At 63.6% G+C, this 17,954-nt stretch overlaps 2 protein-coding genes across 2 annotated transcripts in view; one reads left to right on the forward strand and one right to left on the reverse strand.

Moving 5' to 3' along the window:
- Nucleotides 1-7,036, forward strand: part of CHLRE_12g559450v5 (uncharacterized protein) — a 10,362-nt gene extending 3,326 nt beyond the window's left edge. The window contains exons 8-20 of the mRNA XM_043069150.1: nt 37-174; nt 599-775; nt 1,698-1,763; nt 2,062-2,121; nt 2,405-2,476; nt 2,670-2,996; nt 3,202-3,246; nt 3,621-3,743; nt 4,118-4,231; nt 4,546-4,638; nt 5,049-5,111; nt 5,547-5,633; nt 5,823-7,036. Of these exons, the coding sequence (XP_042918854.1) occupies nt 37-174; nt 599-775; nt 1,698-1,763; nt 2,062-2,121; nt 2,405-2,476; nt 2,670-2,996; nt 3,202-3,246; nt 3,621-3,743; nt 4,118-4,231; nt 4,546-4,638; nt 5,049-5,111; nt 5,547-5,633; nt 5,823-5,894 (1,437 nt within the window). The 3' untranslated portion in view covers nt 5,895-7,036. The remainder of the gene's footprint in view (nt 1-36; nt 175-598; nt 776-1,697; nt 1,764-2,061; nt 2,122-2,404; nt 2,477-2,669; nt 2,997-3,201; nt 3,247-3,620; nt 3,744-4,117; nt 4,232-4,545; nt 4,639-5,048; nt 5,112-5,546; nt 5,634-5,822) is intronic.
- A 2-nt stretch (nt 7,037-7,038) lies between these two features.
- CHLRE_12g559400v5 (uncharacterized protein) lies at nt 7,039-17,754 on the reverse strand. Its single transcript, XM_043069149.1, has 16 exons — nt 17,228-17,754; nt 16,885-17,013; nt 16,341-16,505; nt 15,848-15,959; nt 15,365-15,642; nt 14,835-15,137; nt 14,382-14,515; nt 13,875-13,990; nt 13,359-13,522; nt 11,035-13,197; nt 10,701-10,858; nt 10,268-10,430; nt 9,881-10,081; nt 9,333-9,634; nt 8,717-9,091; nt 7,039-8,482 (listed from the first exon to the last, which is right to left on the reverse strand). Exons 1-16 carry the CDS (start codon nt 17,348-17,350, stop codon nt 8,167-8,169), a joined length of 5,202 nt encoding a protein of 1,733 aa, XP_042918855.1. The 5' UTR covers nt 17,351-17,754; the 3' UTR covers nt 7,039-8,166.
- Nucleotides 17,755-17,954: the final 200 nt, after the last annotated feature.

The raw sequence follows: 17,954 nt of genomic DNA on the forward strand, positions 1-17,954 counted from the left end.
TTAAATAATCATGAATGTAACCCGCCTCCCCCGCAGATTGTGCTGGAGCCGGTGACCCTGCCGCTGCTGAACAAGCCGCTGGTGCCGGGCATTGGGATGGTGCTGCCCAACGCCATGTCCTTCCCCATCATGCCCAAGTTCGGACTGCCCGACCCGCCCGTGGGGGCGCTCAAGGTGCGGGGGAGGGAGAGGAGGAGGAGAGAGGAGGGGGGGGGGAAGGGGGAGGAGGGGAGGGGCAGGAGAAGGGGGCGAGAGGAGGGGACCATGGACATGGATGTGCCGGGCCGGGGTGCAGTGCGAGGCATGGACGAAGCCTTCCCGCTGGCCCCTCTGCCGCCCAAGCCTTGCCTGCACACGGACCTCCCGCCTGTTGTGTCCTCCCTCGCTCGTGTCTCCCTCGCGTGTTGTGTCCTCCCTCGCCTGTGGCCGCGGTGTCCTTTCCCCCCCATACAACAACCTGTCAACATCAGCTCGTCTCGTTTAATATCATGCATGGAACCCCCCTGCGGAACCCCCCTGCGGAACCCCCCCTTGTCAATCATGCATGGACCCATCCCCCCTTGTGGAACCCCCCCGCTCTGCGTGTGTGTGTCCGCAGGTGACCATCATCAAGCTGAACAGCATCCGCGGCGGCGACGACCTGTACGTGCGCAGCGAGGTGCGCAAGGGCCGCACGCAGCAGACCCGCACCATCGACAACTGCCGCGACCCCGTGTTCAACGAGGAGTTCAACCTCATCGTGGACAGCTTCAAGGACGACGTCCTCAAGCTGCAGGTGAGGCGGGGCGGGGCGGGGGTTTGGGGTTTTTTGGGGGGAATGTTTCCACAAGCCCATGAGAAGGCAGAAACACAAGAGCGAGGAGTGCATGGGATGCAAGTGCAAAGAGCGAGGAAGAGGGGTGGGCGGCATGGGGATATGTATCCGAGCCCAATGGGTAAGTCTCATCATGGTCAGAAAGCCCACCCCACAGCCACGACAACGCGGGGCAAGCACGCCGGGAATGACCATCAGGCTCGGGCATGTTGTGGTCGTGGGCGTCGGTAGGCGGTAGGGCAGGTCCAGGTTTCGGCGCCAGCTCCGCACATGGCCATTCGGGTGGAGTGGGTTGGGCGGGTGGGTGGCTGGGTGGGTTGCGTGAGGCGGGGCGGGGCATGGGGCAGCGTGGGGGTTACGAGGACCAAACCCACAGTACTGCAAGTATGCTGCACTGCCAGCTGCTGGACAACGCATACGGGGGTGGGGGACACGGGTGGGGGTTTGGGGTTGGGGAGGGAGGTGATCCAAACCCATAGCAACATCTAGCCAAGAATGCAAGGTCCAGTGGCAATGGAGTGCGCGGGGCCTGCAAGCCGGAGCAGGCGGGTATGGGGATCGAAGGCGGCGGTCTACAGAGCCAGATGGCCCCCAGGGCAGGTGTGCGGTCGGGGCAGGAGGTGCGTGTGGAGGCGGCGGCGTGGGCCTGGTGCGCCTCGCTGCCGCAGGTTGTCCCGAGTACTCAGGGGCGCGAGTAGTCGGTCACGAGGCTCTCGAGGAGGCAACCCTGGAAATCGTAGTTACACACACACGCGCGCGCGTATACACACACACACACACACACACACACACACACACACAGACGGGCGGGCGGGGGGGCTTCGTTTTACATTATACACACACACACACACACTGACGCACACACACACACACGTGACTGCAGGTGTGGCGTGACGACATGGGCTGGCAGGACACGCTGCTGTCGGAGGTGGAGGTGCCCTTCCGCAACGTGAGCCACAGCGATGATGGGTGGGAGGGAGGGGAGGAGCAGGAGGAGGAGGGGGCAGCGATGCAGCGACGGGGTGTGGGCCGGGGTTGGGGTGCGGGCCATGGCCAGGGTCGGGGTTGGGGCGCGGGCCTGCTGTGCAGGGGGTAGGAGGGGTGCTGGTCAGTGCTGTGGGACTAGTGGCGCTGGCGCTGCTGCACCGCCCGGCCCGGCAGCCTCACCATGTCGTGCCACGTGCCACCCTACCCCCACCTTTCCTGTGCTAATTATGAGTGGAACCCCGCCCCGCCCCACCCCCCAGATGGTGTGCAACGCCGCCGGCATCCCCGAGTTCGACGAGGAGGGCAATGAGAAGTACACGGTGCGTGTGTGTCTTTGTGCGTTTGTGTGTGTGCGTGTGTGTGCACATGTGTGCATGGGCCTGGGCCTGGGTCTGGGCCTGGGTGACTGGAGGCGCTTTCAAGGGCGCATCGTCCACCCGGAAAGCAGTGGATGTTGCGGCCACTTTGCCCATCGCCAGGGTCCAGCCGGCCCACGCCCCACCCCACCACCCGCGCACCTGCTTTCCAAAATTGCCGCCCTCACCCCACACCACACCACACCCATCACACACCCCATCACACCGCCATTTGTTTACTCGACAGATGGCCGACTTCGTGAAGGAGACAAAGACGCTCACGCTCAAGCTGCGCCGCTACCGCAAGAACCGCGCCTCGGTGAGAGAGGAGCGCCCGCGCGGGGCTTGCGGGCGAGTTGGGTAGTGGGCAGGAGTGGCAGCGCTGGGGAGCCTTGCGGCGTCGCGGGGCTGCGTGCACCTGAAACCTTTGCCCCCCTCCACTGCACAGAACATGAAATCTTACTAGAACAGATTGGCAAAACCAATCCTTTTAATTACCGACCTTCACACAGAAATCCGCGACCATGGCGGGCAACCGCAGCCTCACCATGGCCAGCGGCGCCGCGGCGCCCGGCGGCGCGCCGGCGCCTCCTCCTCCTCCCGAGAAGACCAGCTCGCGCCTCAAGCGCCTGTTCACGCTGAAGAAGAAGCCCAAGGAGCTGCCGCCGGCGGCGCTCTCGGGCGCCTCGGACAGCGAGCTGCAGGAGGGCCCGGCGGCGGTGCCCAGCGGCCGCATACAGACCATGGGTCGTGCGCCGAGCATGGGACGGTCGGGCTCCGCCATCGGCGGCGACGCGGTGGTTGACGCCAAAGAGGAGTGCGGCACCATCACCGTCAAGGTGGGGGTCTGGGGGGATTCGGGGGTTGGGTGGAGGTGGCGGCGGGGGTAGGGGTGGCGGTGGTGGGTTTGGGTGAGGGGTGAGGGGTGAAGGTTGCTAAAGGGCGCACCTCACCTCCCACGCTTCTTTGCCCAAACCCCGACACAACACCGCCTAACACTCACCGCCCCGCACCTCCCCGCCCCGCACCTCTGGCACTGTGCAGCTGACGTTCATCCCCTTCAACAAGCCCGAGTACGACGACATCCAGGTGGGGGTTCGAGTGGGCGGGCGGGCGGGATGGGGTCGTGAGACGTGTGTGTGTGTGTGTCACGTGTGCTGTGTCCCGGCTGTGCCGTGGCACCTGTGGACCGCCCCCATGCCGCGCGGACAGTCTGCATCCCTTCTCCTTGCATCGTCGTGCTCCCCCACGCCTCTCCCTCCCTTCCCTTGGGCGACGATTCGGTGACAATTAATCATGAACGTAACCCCCTCTCTCCCTCCTCCTCGCGCCCCCTCCCGCCCCATGTAATCACTCCGTTCTCGCTCCCCCTCTACTTCTCTACGCTTCTCTGTACCAATCTTTACAATCCCCCTCCCGCCCTCCCTCCCCCGCCCCCCTCCCGCCTCCCGCCCCTCCCCCAGGCTGAGCGCGAGGTCAAGTCCAAGGTGGCCGACCCCTACCGCTCCATGTTCCCCGCGCCGCCCGGCCGCACCCTGGCGCTCATGGGCGACGGCGGCGGCGGCGCCGCATCGCCCCTGTCCACCGTGAGTGGGGTGGGGATGGTGGGGTGGTGGTGGGGGAGGGTAGCCGTTCATGTGTGACTCACAATCTCGCTCATGTAAAGTGGCGACGTCCAGTAGTACCCGGGGGAGGTGCCGTTCATGTGAGGGAAAGGGAGGGGTTCGCGGATGCTGGCGACTGGTGTTGTGTGCTGAATTTAGGGAAAGAACCTGTGCGGTGCGTCCGGATTGCACGAATGAAGTCCGACTCCACCCCCCACCATCCACCCCCCACCAACCCCCCTCCCTATACGCTCCCCCCCCTACGCGTCTACCGTACTCTGCGACTGTACCTGCCTACGACTTCACTTCTTGATTAATCATGATTGTAACCCCCCCTCCAAAACACGCACACGCAGGGTGTTCTGACGGTGCAGCTGGTCCGCTGCATCGACCTGGCCCCCGAGGGCGCCAAGGACCTGGCCACCTACGTGCGCATGCTGGTCACCAACGACACCAAGGACGAGGAGCAGGTGGGGGGGCAGCGGAAGGGAGGGGAGGGGAGGAAAGGAAAGGAAAGGAAAGGGAAGGGAGGGGAGGGGACGGGACGGGAGGGGAGGGGACGGGAGGGGAGGGGACGGGAGGGGAGGGGAGGGGCAGGGGCCCTTTTGTAACCGTTCCCAAACGGAGGACTGGGGTGAGAGTAGTGTAGAGTGGGGTGGACTGCAAACCTCGATCAACTGCACCCCCGGTCTGCCAGTCCATTACCGCACGCCCCTCTTTCCTTCCTCTCGCACCTCTCACGTACCTCGCGCCTGCACCCAACGCCAACGCGTCCCCACCGCAGACGTCCACTGTCATTGTGAACGAGACGTCGCCGCGCTGGGGCGACAAGTTTGACTTCGTGCTCATCCCCTCCAACTCCGAGCTGCACATCCAGGTGATTGTGATTGTGACCGTGATGGCAGGCTGGGTGCGGTTGTTTTTTACCGTTCCCAGTAAAGGAACATAGACACGGAGATGCATGGCAGGACACGTTGGTTGAAGATGGCGAATGGTACTGTTTCGTCAGGACGCTGGCGGGAGTGGCGGCGGGCGGCAGCACTGGGGCTGGGGATGAGGGTGGCGATGGGGCCGACCCCAGATCCTACGTGCTCTGATCAACCATAGCACACACATACATAGACACAGAACGGGCTTTCGTTTCTTTTTTACACACACACACACACACACACACACACACACACACACACACACACACACGTTCTTCCGTTGTGCTCCTACTCCCTAACACAATCCCACTTGCACACTCGTGTTCACGCGCACCCACGCACGCGCACACCCACGCAGGTGTTCAACAAGCAGGGCATGCTGGGCAACCTGGTGGGCTCGCTGTTCAACCGCAAGAAGGAGGTGAGGGGGCAGCGGAGGAGGAGGAGGAGGAGGAGGACGAGGCGGGGAGGAGGTCCACCCACTGGGGGGACGGAGGTTCCGGTTCAGGCCCCTGGCGGCCGCCGGGGTGGGGCGCGGCACGTAGCAGCGCAGGACGCAGTGCTGCCATGAGCTGCTGCTGCTGCTGCGGGGCCGCGCTCAACTCCTCAGCCCATTCCCGTTCTATACCGTATCTCATGGTCACGCCGGCACCCCCTCTCGCTGACGCCCCACGGCCCACCCTGTGCCCCCACGCCGTGCCCCTCCCCTCCCACTTCCCCCACGCACTGCATTCGTGGGTTGGGCGACGATCCCTTGACTCCCGTGTTGGGACGTATTGCATTGGGCTCGGGCAAATGACCCCCTGTTCCCCCCTCCCTCCAACACCCTCTACCCGCTCCGTCCACCCGCCCACAGGACAAGGACCCCATCCTGGGCAAGGTGCTCATCCGGGTGGAAGACGTGGCACGCAACGGCCGCATCAAGGAGACCTGGTCGCTGCAGGTGGGGGGGCTGTAGATACCAGCACTAACTGAACCAACCCAAGGGGGCGTGGAAGGGGTGGGCGTGTGCGGGGGCGTGTATGCTGCCTGGTGCGCACCCCGTTCTTAGCAGGACCGCTTGTTGGTCTCGCCTGCTGCCTGGCCCTCACTGCCGCTTGCCGCCTCCCCTCGCTTTCCGCCGCGACCGCAGGACGCGGAGCGTGGCTACATCGAGCTGAACCTGATCTGGCAGACATGCCACGTCAGCCGCAACCAGCTCTAAGCCGCGGAGGGAGCAGGAGGTGCAAAGGTGGAGCGGCGGAGGCGCCTGGGCAGGGAGGGAGGAGGGAGGGAGAGGGCGCTGCTGGAGGGGGGGGGTAACTCTGAACCAATCCCGTAAGGAAACAGTCGCGCTGCAAGGAGAAACTGCAGCCGCATATGCGAGCTGGAGGGGGAGGGCATGTTGTGGATGCAGGGGCGGTGGCGGGCGACGTGACTGACTGCTGCATGGGGTGCGCGGGTGGCTAGGAGGTACATAAGCGAGGGAGTGGTGGCTGTGCAGGCCGCGGCGCTCTGCGGCGCTCCGCAGGCTGCACGGGTGGGTGAGGTCATGGCGGCGGTGCGGGGGAGGGTGGTTACGTGCGTGGTGGAGTGTGTGCATGTTGGAGGGTGGCATCGTTCCCGCTTTCGCTGAGCGCGGGCTCTCCTGGTAGGCTTGGGGCCCAAATAAAATACCGTTTGTGCGCTTCGTTTGTGGCTTGTGCACGTGACTATCGGATTGCATATGTGACTCGCTGCTCGAAATCTTCCTGGCCGATTGAGTAATGCGCCAGCTGCTGCCGGCGCTGCTACGTACGGCTTGGTACGGATTGTGACTTGGTGGGTTTCAAGAGCGGTCGTCTGGTCTGCTAGCTGACTGCCCAACCCCAAGGGCACACGGCTTGATCTGCCCCGACGGGGTGGGGTGCATGCGCCTCGTCACCGTGTGTTTGGGGGGGATTCTGACAGCGTGGCCACAAGTCCGCGAGGGGCCCGGAGCCCAGGACTGCTGTGGCTGCAGCTGCATTGCACATGCGCGTGAGGGCGTGAGGGCAGCCGGTAGAGCTTGTGTGTGTGTGTGTGTGTGTGTATATAGCGGACAACAAGAGACGTCATGACAGGGCTGGGCTGTCCTTTGACTGCCAGCCGCAGCTGCAGCTATGTAAATAAACGCGTAGCGGAGTCCGCGCATGGACACACGAATGCCAATGTCCGACGCCCGTGCTCGGGCGCGTTCGTGTGTGTGATGGGACAGGGTTAAGGCGGATTGGTGATTCCCGTAGGGTGCAGCTGATTCCCAGGCCCCAGCAGATGGCAAACTATTTGCGACGGCAGCGCATGAGCGCGCGGCTGCTCGAACGCCAAGCGTGTTCGTATTCATAGCTGGGTTACCGTGTTATCCTTGGTGTTATCCACCCCGCTCGTGCAGTCACGCACGCTCAAGATTAGACATCACAGGGACGTGGAGGTGCACACAGCGCACACTAAACACCTAATCAGGAGCAAGCCGGGCGTCCAATCCTATCCATTTGCGTGGAAACGGCATCAGCACTCGAGCAACTTGTCTGCCAGAAAGTGAAGCACGTTTGCAACTTAGTGGTGCTCCTCTGCCACCTCAACCGACCTGCTGCAATATACCCTACTGCTTGAAAGCGCACCATCTCGTACATAGTCATTAGGAGATCTATCCGTCCTCGCTTGGCATTTGATCGACACACATACGCAAGCTTTCATTCCGCAATGCATACAAATGCAGGGTTGCCTAACAAATAAGGAGTCAGCCAAGCACGCGCCAGAACGGCGACGCATGAGCACTGAGTACCTAGAGTGCTGAAGCCCGGGGCAACACAAGACAAGGGATCCTTACCCCCATACACGTTCCAGTTGGAATCAAGCGGGCAATCGGCACGCCGCTACCTCACTGGCGGGGCACCGCCACACAACATGTTAACACCCTCGCTTTCCGCGTCTTGCTGCAAACCGCCGTGCAATCTCTGTGGACTTCATCAATTCTAGTCGATGTGTATCTTTTCTTATCATGGTAATGATGAAGGACATGCAAGCAGGTGCGTTTCTGCGGTATGGCGATGCGTACGGCGCCCACCACGCAACGCGTACAATGGCATGGAGCATGGCAACGCAATTACGGCCGGCGACCCGGTCAATGATAACTATGAAACAGCCCCCCTACCTCGTAACAAAGAATGACAGGAAACCCACGTATAGCAAATGCGCGGGGAAGTGCCGAGCAATGCTTGCTGCACCTTGCACGCATTGCCTTTCTCGCCGTGCGTGCATTGACATGACGATTCCGCGATGCAATCTCGCAGCTGCTTCCGCTCCTCTGCAGAAGATCCCACCAGTAGTGCTGAGTGGCATCCCACAAACGCCACCACGCACAAATGCCACACAGCCACAGTACACTGATGCCACAGGTCTACAGCGCACGGCCGCCCCCACACGCCGCAGCTGCGGTCCTGGGTGCAAGAGCCCAATGCCCCACCCACAATCTCCCGCTACACCTTGTCCTGTGGCTGCTGCTGCGGCTGCTGCTGCTGCTGCTGTTGTTGTTGTTGTTGCTGCTGCTGCTGCTTCTGCTGCTGCTCACGCCAGTACTGGTAGTTGAACTCAAAGCAGCTGATCAAAGGCGTGGCCCCAGGGAACGCCGAGGTGAGCGCACGCACCAGTGGCAACGCCACGAATTCGAAGAATCCCACCTGGCTCTTGGACACGCCTTGCTTGGCGCGGTCGAAGAGCGGACTGATGGGAAGCCCTGCCTCCCTCTCCTTGTCGCCCTGCCGGAAGAACTCCTCCTCTAACACACCCAGCCACCTGCGTGCGGCGGGGTAGGAAGCGGAGTGCGTGTGAGGGCGAGGGCGGCGGGCGGGCGGGCGGGCGGGCGGGCGGGCGGGCGGGGGATACGGTGCCGGTACACGCAGTGTTCTAGGTCCCACCCACACGTGCCAATCGCCCCTGTTGGGGTGCATTCCACATTGGGACTTCTTTGTATTCCAGACTTTCTTCACACATATGGTCGCAAGCACGTAACGCAACCCACACGCTCACCGCTTGTGCACGGGCAGTGTTCCCGCCAGGTGCCCAATGTCCGCCACCTTGAGGCAGATCTGCAGAGCCAGCAGCCGCTGGGACTCGTCCGCGGGCGGCAGCGGCGGCGGCGCCGGCACCGCCGCGGCCTGCGCAGCCGCCGTCGGCCGGCTGGCGGGAAGCGACTTGCGCGCGAAGCGCGACGTCTGCTGGTGCTGAGCCGCCGCGCGTGGCGATGAGGGAGATGGCGGCGCCTGCTGCAGCACGGAGGCAGTTGGTCCGACAGACATGGCACCAAAGGCACCGGGGCCACGGGTGCGGCCCTCGGCGCTCTCAAACGATTCACCAGCGGGGGAGTCGGACGCCCGCTGCACACTTGGCTTGTTGGCGTTAAACCTGCGAGGCAGGCATATGCGGAACAGCGTACACATGCATTACGGCAGGGCCCCGCGGCGCATGAGCGGGCGCGCACAATCGTTATGTTGGCCCTCCCGTTGAGGTTTAGCGCTTTCATTCCCGGGCTGTGAGGAAGGCTATAGCGCTTAGCAAACACCCTTCACTGCATGTGCACATCCCTGGCAGTGGGCACGGGGGCTGCAACGAGGTCAGGCTTGCGTATAACTTCACACGTACTTACATGGACGGGGGCCCTGACTTGGTCCGGTCGCCATCCGTACTCTTTGACATGATACCAGACAGAGTCCGGCCCTTCTTGCGGCCGCCGCCAGCACCAGCAGCACCGCCTGCACGCGCAAAACCACCGCCGCCGCCGCCGCCACCCGCCGCGCCGTCAGCCGGCGGCGACGCTGTTGCAGCGGCCGCCTGCTGCTGGTTCTGGTGTTGATGCTGCTTGAGGCGCTGCGCGCTGACGGCGTTTGTGAACTGCGACAGCAACGCGAAGTGCTGTTTCATGTCCGTGCCCATTACCAGCTCCACCACCTGCATGCATACGGTAATAAGCGGCAGGCGGCACACGTGGAAGGTAGGGGATGAACCAAAGGGCAGGTTGGGGTTGGGTTCGGGGCTCCGCCCCACTGCTGCAGCAGTGTGCGTATGACCAAGCATACACACCCATATGCTCAAGTGGCGATTGCCACAATGATGGATGCATGGGATTGATGGGACCCCAGCGTAACACGGGACAATTCAAGCTACCGCGCACAAGCCACACGTGCACCGACCCACCTGCTTACGGAAAGCGATGCGCTGCTCCCGGCTGAGGCCCTCGAACGCGTCCAGCTCGGGCCGCTCCGCCATGAGCGTGAAGGCGGCGGAGGCGTGGTGGTTCTCCAGCGGCGAGCGGTCATTGTAGCGCAGCGCCAGCGGGTGCGAGGTGGCGACCAGGAAGTCGCCGGTCAGGCCGGGGTGCCCGAAGTCGTGGATGATCTGCGGTGCGCGTGTGTGCATGTGCGCAAGCAGTGTACCAAGCATCAGCACCAGGGGTGAGAATCACGCCACCGGTGCGGCATTATGACACACACACACACACACACACACACACACACACACACACACACACACACACACACACACACACACACAGGACCGCTGCCGCTCGCCGTACGTACGTACCGCCGAGAAGTACAGCGCCATGAGGCCGAGTGTGTCCACGTGATGTACGGTGACGCCGGCCGCGTGCGCCAGCACGTGTGTCGTACGCAGCACGTCGGCGGCGTGTGTGGCGTTGTGGTAGGGGTTTTCGGAGCTGTAGCCGGCCTCGATGGCCCGGAGCAGCCTGTGTGTGCGTGCGCGTGGAAATTGTGGTGTGGGGTGAGGTGTGAGTGCGTGTTCGGGGGTGAAGGTGGCTGCTGAGGTGGATGGGGGCGCGCATTTGGACGTGCATGAAACTAGTTAGCGCTCGATGGGTGGTGATCACCATCCGTTGGCTTCACAGGCATAGCAGGTCTGGGACGCTAGCCGCGTACGCTTGCCACCTCCCTACCTAGCGAGCATTCAGCCACCATCAACATTGTATGCATTCAGACAAGTGAGCGAGCCCACGCACCGGATGATCTTGAGCGGCTTGATGCGGAAGTGTTTGAGTAGCCCCTGGCGCTGGAACAGGAAGAAGGCCAGGGCGCTGAGCGGCCGGCCGGCGGTGGCGCCCGCCAGTGCCCACATGTCGTACTGCAGGTCGTCCGCCCGGGCCAACAGCGACTCCACCTGATGAGGGAGGAGGAACCGGTCACGTGGAGTTAGTTGGTTACGACCGTTGGTGGTGCATGGCTGGGCCAGGGTCGGTTATGTGCGATGTCAGTCCGTCCTGTTTGGAAGCACGTGGTGCGTGGGACATGCTCAACACGGCATAGCACACGTCGCGTGGCGTACGAGTCACGCACCTTGTCGAGCATGGGTGCCCGCAGCGCTAAGGCCTCCGCCGCGGCCGCAGCAGTCGGCACCAGCACCGGCGTCGCGGGCCGCACCAGCTCCTCCCGCACGCGCACGTGGGCCCCGCTGGCAGTCGCCGTCATCTCCACACCTCCGCCCGCCATCAGCAACCTGCCGCCACCGCCGGTCAGTACGTTATAACTGCCGTACGAATTGCTCAACGCAGTGTTAGTGCGGTAGCGGGCGGGCGCGGCAGCCGCGGCGGAGGCCCGGCGCCGGCTGCTACCGTCCTTGCCGCTGCCAGCAGACACGAGCAGCCTCGCAACGTCCACCACAGCAGTCTCCTCGCCCGCACGGAGGAGATGGCCGTGCCGGGTGCCGAATGGCGACGTCACCTCCCTAAAGTCGGCTGCGGCGGCGGCGGCCTCCGTCGCAGCGTCTGAGGGCATTGCCTGAAGTACTGCTGGCGCGGGCCCCGCCGCCGCCTGGTGCGGCTGGCGCCTCAGCCCATCAATGGAGGCCCGCAGACTGCCGCTGCCGTTGCCGTCGCCGCCCGCACCGGCCCCCGCTCCGCCGCCGCTGCCACGCGGGGTGCCGCCCCCCGCGGCTACAGACCGTGGCGGGGGCGGCGGCGGCAGGAAGGCGCAGAACGTGTCAGCGCCCTCCTCCAGCAAGGTGGCCGCGGCCTGCTGCGGCGTTTGCACCAGCAGTGCCGCGGCCAGAGAAGGTGCGCTTGCGGGACCGTTGCTGTGTCGGCTGCGCCGCAGGCTCCAACCAACTCGAGACAGGCTGGTGCGCTGCTCGTTGACGCTGGCAGGAGAGGCAGAAGCAGCGGCAGTGGCCGCAGCGGCAGCACTGCCGCCGGGCCCTGAATCCGCCGTCGCTGCGGGCGTTGTCAGTACTGGGGGCACTGCTGGCACCTGGCTGCTGCCGCCCCCTTGCACAGGCGACTGCGGCTCAGTCGCGGGCAGCACGCCAGCGACGCTGCCGGCTGCCGCTGAGGCCAACGAGGCGGCGGCACTGGGTCGCGGCGAACCTCCTCCCGCAGCAGCAGCCGCCGGTGCTACGGCTGTAGCAGCCGCGGGTGCGGGGGGCTGTAGCTGTAGCTGCAGAATATGGTTGTAGCTGCTCACAGCGCTGGAGCGCCGCCGGACAAAGGAGGCCAGCAGGCCTGCGGCGAATGGGGAACCCGCCGTGCTCGTGTTGTACGGCATACTGCTACGGCGGCCGGAGCCGCCTGCAGGTCGAGGAGCCTCCACACCACCAGGAAAACCGGCAGCAGCAGTAGCGGTGGCCGCCGCCTGCAGCGGAGCGGCGGCCGCCGCTGCCCCACGGGGCGCCGCAAGCCCGCCGTTTGGGCTGCCGTTGGCAGGCGCTCCCACGCTCCATTGGTGCAGAAGTGCCACAAGGGATGGCGGCCGCGGCAGCGTCGGCGGAGACGACGGTCTAGATGGGTATGGTGGGCTCGCGGCGGCGGCGGCGGAGAGCGCCACCGCCGCGGCGGCGGCCCAGCTGCCGCCACCTTTGTTGCCCCTGCTGCCGGTCCTGCCACTGCCACCGTCGTCGAGGCTGCCACCCTGACTTTCAGGGTCCGTGTAGGTTGCGCCTCCAGCGGCTGTTGCTGCCGCCGTTCCTGTTATGGTTGCCGTTGCTGTTGCGGCTGTTGCACCTGTTGCACCCGCGGTCGTTGCCATGTCATGGATGCTTTTGTTGCTGCTTTCACTGTGGTCAGCGGCCATGATGACTGAAAGCGCGCCCCGCAGCGTCCGGCACTGGCCCGCCGCCGCCGCCTCGCGCTCGCGCCGCAGCATCAGCATGTGACGCGTGGTGGGAGTCACGTTGCTGAGGTCATGGATGAAACCGCTGCTGCTGTCACACGTGTCACCGTCCTCGCCGCCGCCAGCTGTGCCGTTGCTGCCCTGGCTGTCATTATTGGTGATGTTGTTGTTGACAGTTCCGGCTGTGTAATACGTGGAGCTGTGTCGCCGCGCAGCCGCCGCCGGCCGCTGCTGCTGCCACAGCTGCTGCAGCATAGCGCTCATGTTGTCAAAGCTGCTGCTGTCACCGCCCAGGCTGAAGTATTCACCATACCCGCCCAGGCCGCCGCCCCCGGCTCCGTCATCGTCCACAACGCACGTGCCTAGCTGCCGCATGAGCGCTTGCGCCACGTCAGACTGCGTGGTTTGGAAAGCGCAAGGAGTGAGGGGCGGATCGTCATTAAGGACAGTACAAGGGGCTGTGCCCTGGCGACGCACGCAAAGCGGGCAAAGGAAACAACGGCGGCTGCGCCCAGCGGCCATCGGCATACATCTATCGCCCGCCGGCCCCCACCCACCTCCAGGTTGGCGTTGCGCAGCAGCTGGCCGCCCATGCCCAGCGGGCGGTACCAGTCGGCGTTGCGCAGCAGCAGCGAGCGCAGCACCACCACCTGGCGCAGGTCGGGCGCCTGGCCCGCAAGCAGCTCCGCCAGCAGGTCCATCAGCAGCTCGGCGGGGCTCTCTGCGGCCGCAAAAGCAGCAAGCCATGGGTTGGTGGGTGGCGGGCGTGCGGCATGAGGCATGCAATGAGGAGGACAGCAGGAGGGCAGGTGCGCGGTGCCCGGCCAAGGCGATGCTCGTACGTCTCAGCAGATTCAATCCGTATATTTGGGGCACAGCCGCAGACCACAGACCTTGCTTGCGCGGGCATGCCGGCGGTGCCGGTGCCAGTGCTGGCCGTGTCTCATGCGCACACGCACCTCCCTCTCCCCTCTGCTCCCCTTGCCCTTCCACATACGCACAAACGCATATACACAGACACACACGCAACCTCACACGCACACACGCAGCGTCACAGCCACACACGCACGCACCTGGAATGGGGCCGGTGCTGTGCTTCATGTGGTGCTCCACCACGTGGGCGCTGCGCAGGCCGCTGCTGAGCATGTCGGGTGGCAGCAGCGCCTCCAGAAGCATGGCGTGACGCCGCCTGAGAGCGGTTACATCCATGATTATTCAAGAAGTGAAGTAAGGGAAAGGTGAAGCGGGGATGAAATTAATGGGTAGGTGTTGCGCAAGCAGGCGGGTGGCCGGACTGGCGACAGCTATATATGTATACACCTGGCAAGTAAACGCAGCTGCAATCGGTCACGCGATTGGCTGGCATGGGCAGGCTGGCCTAGACAGGTATTACGTAGGCCAAGGACAAGGAGAGCAACACGCTACATGCTGACAGCCGCGCATCGCTAGCCATCCACACGCACTAGCTGCGCAGCCGGCATCACGCAATCCGGTATGGTGGGAAATACAGGCGCTCAAATCCAAGCTACTGCTGATGAGCGCTATGCACTCAAAGGCACACATGGAGGAGGTGCCCACACCTGGAGATGAGCAGTCCGAACAGCATGACGGCCGCAATCGCGGCCGCCACCACCACGGCAGCCATGGCGCCGCCAGTCCACACCGGCATCCAGCTGCCGCCGTCCGCAGATGCCGGGCTCACTCGCAGCACCCACTGCATGCAGCAGGCGCGTTATCGCGTGTTGGCAAGAAGTGCAAACCGACACAAAACACGCAGCAGCAGCAATCCAGCCGCATCCGCACCAGCTGGCCTCGCCCATCCGGGTGTCTAGCTAACATACACACACGCACACACACTCTGAAACACACACACACACACACACACAGTCTGAAACACACACACACACACACACACAGTCTGAGACACACACACACACACACACACACACACACACACGCACACACACTAAAACACACACACACACACACACACACACACACACACACACACACACACACACACACACACACACCTGCGCCCCAGGCAGGCTGATCTGCACCTCCACCACCGCCACACCACCGCCGGGCGCAGGCGGCGGCTGCGCGCTGACAGCCATGATCCTGCCGGCGTCTGTGGTGACCTGGTATTGGTAGCCCAGCTCCGGCAGGGCCCGCAGCGCCGCCGCTGCGGCGCTAATGTGCTCGTAGTCCGCCAGGCTTGTCAGGGACACTGTGCTGCCTTCCGCGCTGTGGGTGGCGTCGCTGGGCGCGGGCGTCGCCGCCGCCGCCTCAGCGGCCACATCCGCAAAGGGGCTCATGTTGATGACTGCAACCGCCTGCACGCACGATGAGAGAAGGGGCCACATGCACGACCAAGCAGGGTTTGTAGCTGGCACCCATTCATACATACTGAAGCGCCTGCTGCGTTTCGCGGGGCTCTTATCTTCCGTACCCGATGCGTTCCAAAGGAGCAGCCGGTAGCCCCGCCCGCACGCTTTCACAGCTTCATCCGATGCGGCAAACTGGGCCGGCACGGCGGTGCATGGACGCGAGTGGAACTCACCATCCCCCAGAACAACCTGCCCTCTGCCGTCGCTGCCGCCTCGTCGAGTGCCTCGCTTGGAGCGCTGTACGGCTGAAAGGCGCACAGCGCGCCGCACGAGGGGTTGGGGGTGTCGGGGCGCCCGAAGGTCTCCCCAGGGTTTGACACGCCGTCCACGAACACCGCCTGCCCTACGACGAGCACACGCACCCCCGGCACCGGCTCCACGGGCCCGTCAATGGAGATGTGACCGTTCGCCAAACTGCGCTGAACACTGTCTCTTAGCTCAGCGATGGGGGCTGCGCAGCAGCAGAGCCATCAGGGACATACACAAGGACACAGGCGACTAAGCGGCGGGTCGGCGGCACGTGATGAGCTGCTGCTGATCGCTAGCGTTGTAATTGAAACGGATTGGCAGCAATTGCAGGCAGCAGCGGCTAGCGCTACCCGTAAATGCCAAAGCATATTCATCCCAGTGCGCGGCAGCGGATGCCCGGAACTCACTTGCGAATATGTCGGTGCCGATGGGTGAAGCCACCGACGCGTTTAGCGGGTACGACAACCGCAGCACGCCCGCTGGCAGCAGCTGCAGGCTCATGAGCGCATTGCCGGGCACCTGCGGCAGCAGGCCCACGCAAGGCAGGGGTGCGGAGAAGGCTGTGAGACCCGTGCCGATTTACCTTACATACGTGCTGCGTTGTTGCCAGTTCCCAGGAGTGAGCAATCGCATGTTTCACAGAAAACATTGTGATGAGCGTAATTTGGTTTTTTGGGCGAGCTGCGCCAGGTCAGCAGGCGCGGGTTGGAGGGGCGTGCCAGCATGCAGGTCCAGCGTGGAGCCAAGCGTGGAGCCAAGCGTGGAGCCAAGCGTGGAGCCAAGCGTGGAGCGTGCATATGGGAACGTGCGTGCGCGCCAGCATACATGAGCATGGGGCAACCCTTTCCCCAGCCTACATCGAGCGACCCATCCAGCAGCAGCAGCACCTCGCTCGCTCACCGTCTCCAACAGGAGCGGAGCGGACGAGTTAAACATGCCCGAGACGGACGCATAGTCTGGGGCGCGGCGGATGTGGGCAGCCAGTATGTCCACGGGTAGGAAGGCATCGATCAGGGCGCCCCGGTACTGCGCCGCCGCATTGCGCGCCACACTCTCCGCCTCCTCCTGCGGTACAGTACGGTACGGTAAGTTCCGAATTGCCGCAAGCGTTGCTTACTTTATCGTGTCGGCTTGGGCGTGCAACCTAGGGGTGCCGTACACACACGCGCGCAGGGCCATGCTGCATGCATGCCCGCAGCACGTGAGCAGTCTGCGCCTCTATCTAAGCGGCGCTAAAGCGGCCTCCTACCCGCACTCCAGGCCGGAGTAACTACCGGTAATGTCCAGTGCTAGCATGCGTATTTGCAAGGAGGGCCGTGCCTCCCGCGTACCTACCTGCGTGCCCCCTGCATAAAACAAATGGACACCTTCGCCAGTTCGGCCCCCCTCCTTCTATCTTACCCCCGCCCCCGCCCCCAGCACGTGCCCACCACCGCGCGCCCACCCTGAAGTTATCAGCCGCATTCTCAGCGCCGTAGTGCACGGCCCAGACGCCCACTCCAGCGAGGACGGCGAACAGCAGCAGTGGTGCACATATCGTCCAGGGGCTGGACCTCACAATGGCACACAGCGCCTGCGGGGTGCACGAAACGCACACTGTTCAGTTGAACGCGGATTGGTCCTTGTATCTAGTAGATGGGGTTTACATAGTAATGTGAGGAAGGACCCGTGCTTCGACGGGGTTAGCGGGTTTGGGGCGGCCGGCAGGCCCCGATGGATGCGGAATTATGGATGCTTCCGGCGGTCAAGCTTCGGCCAGAGCTGTAGCCCCAAGCTGAGCGTCCTACCTTGCTATTGCTTCTGAATTCTGTCCAATGACGTCGCCAGGCTTGATTCCGTTCAGGAGGAGGAGCCTGAATCGGCTTTCCTCCGCCTCGGCCGGCTGAGTGGTGTATCTCCCAGCACCGCATTCGAATTATTACTCGTAGCTAGCCGGGAAGCACGCGGCCTGCGCGCCTGGGTTGATTCCAATTTGTGAGTTAGGAAACGGCAGCATTTGTGTATTGCACGCTGTAGTGATAGTCTCCAATAAGAAAGAAAAGCTGCAATTGTGGGTCACTGACACTACTGTCTGCGAACAAACGATCCACACAGTACGCAATTACCAAGCATGTGTTACCCACCCTGATGCTCAGTGAACGCGCGCTGCAAGCCGCGTTACGTATACTTGAATACGTCAAGATACAAAGTAAGCAACTGCAGTACGCGACACGCGCTGAGCGCTGGTCGCGCCCGCTTTCCGCCCGACATGGTCGGAACTTCTGTGCGCCTTTTCGCGCTCTTCACAATGGCAAACCAGGTGCTGCTTTGATTCATTGACTTAAGTTACAGCATCACTTGTAACTCGAAAAGAGTAGAGAGTGCCTGAGGCGCGGGGGTTGCTTAAAGTGCTACGAAGTGCTCTACCGTGGCGCCCAACCACGGAAGCTGGCCACTTCCCCCGCGTCTCCGAGTTTCGGGGCTCCGATGACGAGCGTGCTGACAGGCCACATAGGGTATACTTCGCCGGTGGAA

The sequence above is a fragment of the Chlamydomonas reinhardtii genome, chromosome 12, assembly GCF_000002595.2.
Source record: "Chlamydomonas reinhardtii strain CC-503 cw92 mt+ chromosome 12, whole genome shotgun sequence".
NCBI lineage: Eukaryota > Viridiplantae > Chlorophyta > Chlorophyceae > Chlamydomonadales > Chlamydomonadaceae > Chlamydomonas > Chlamydomonas reinhardtii.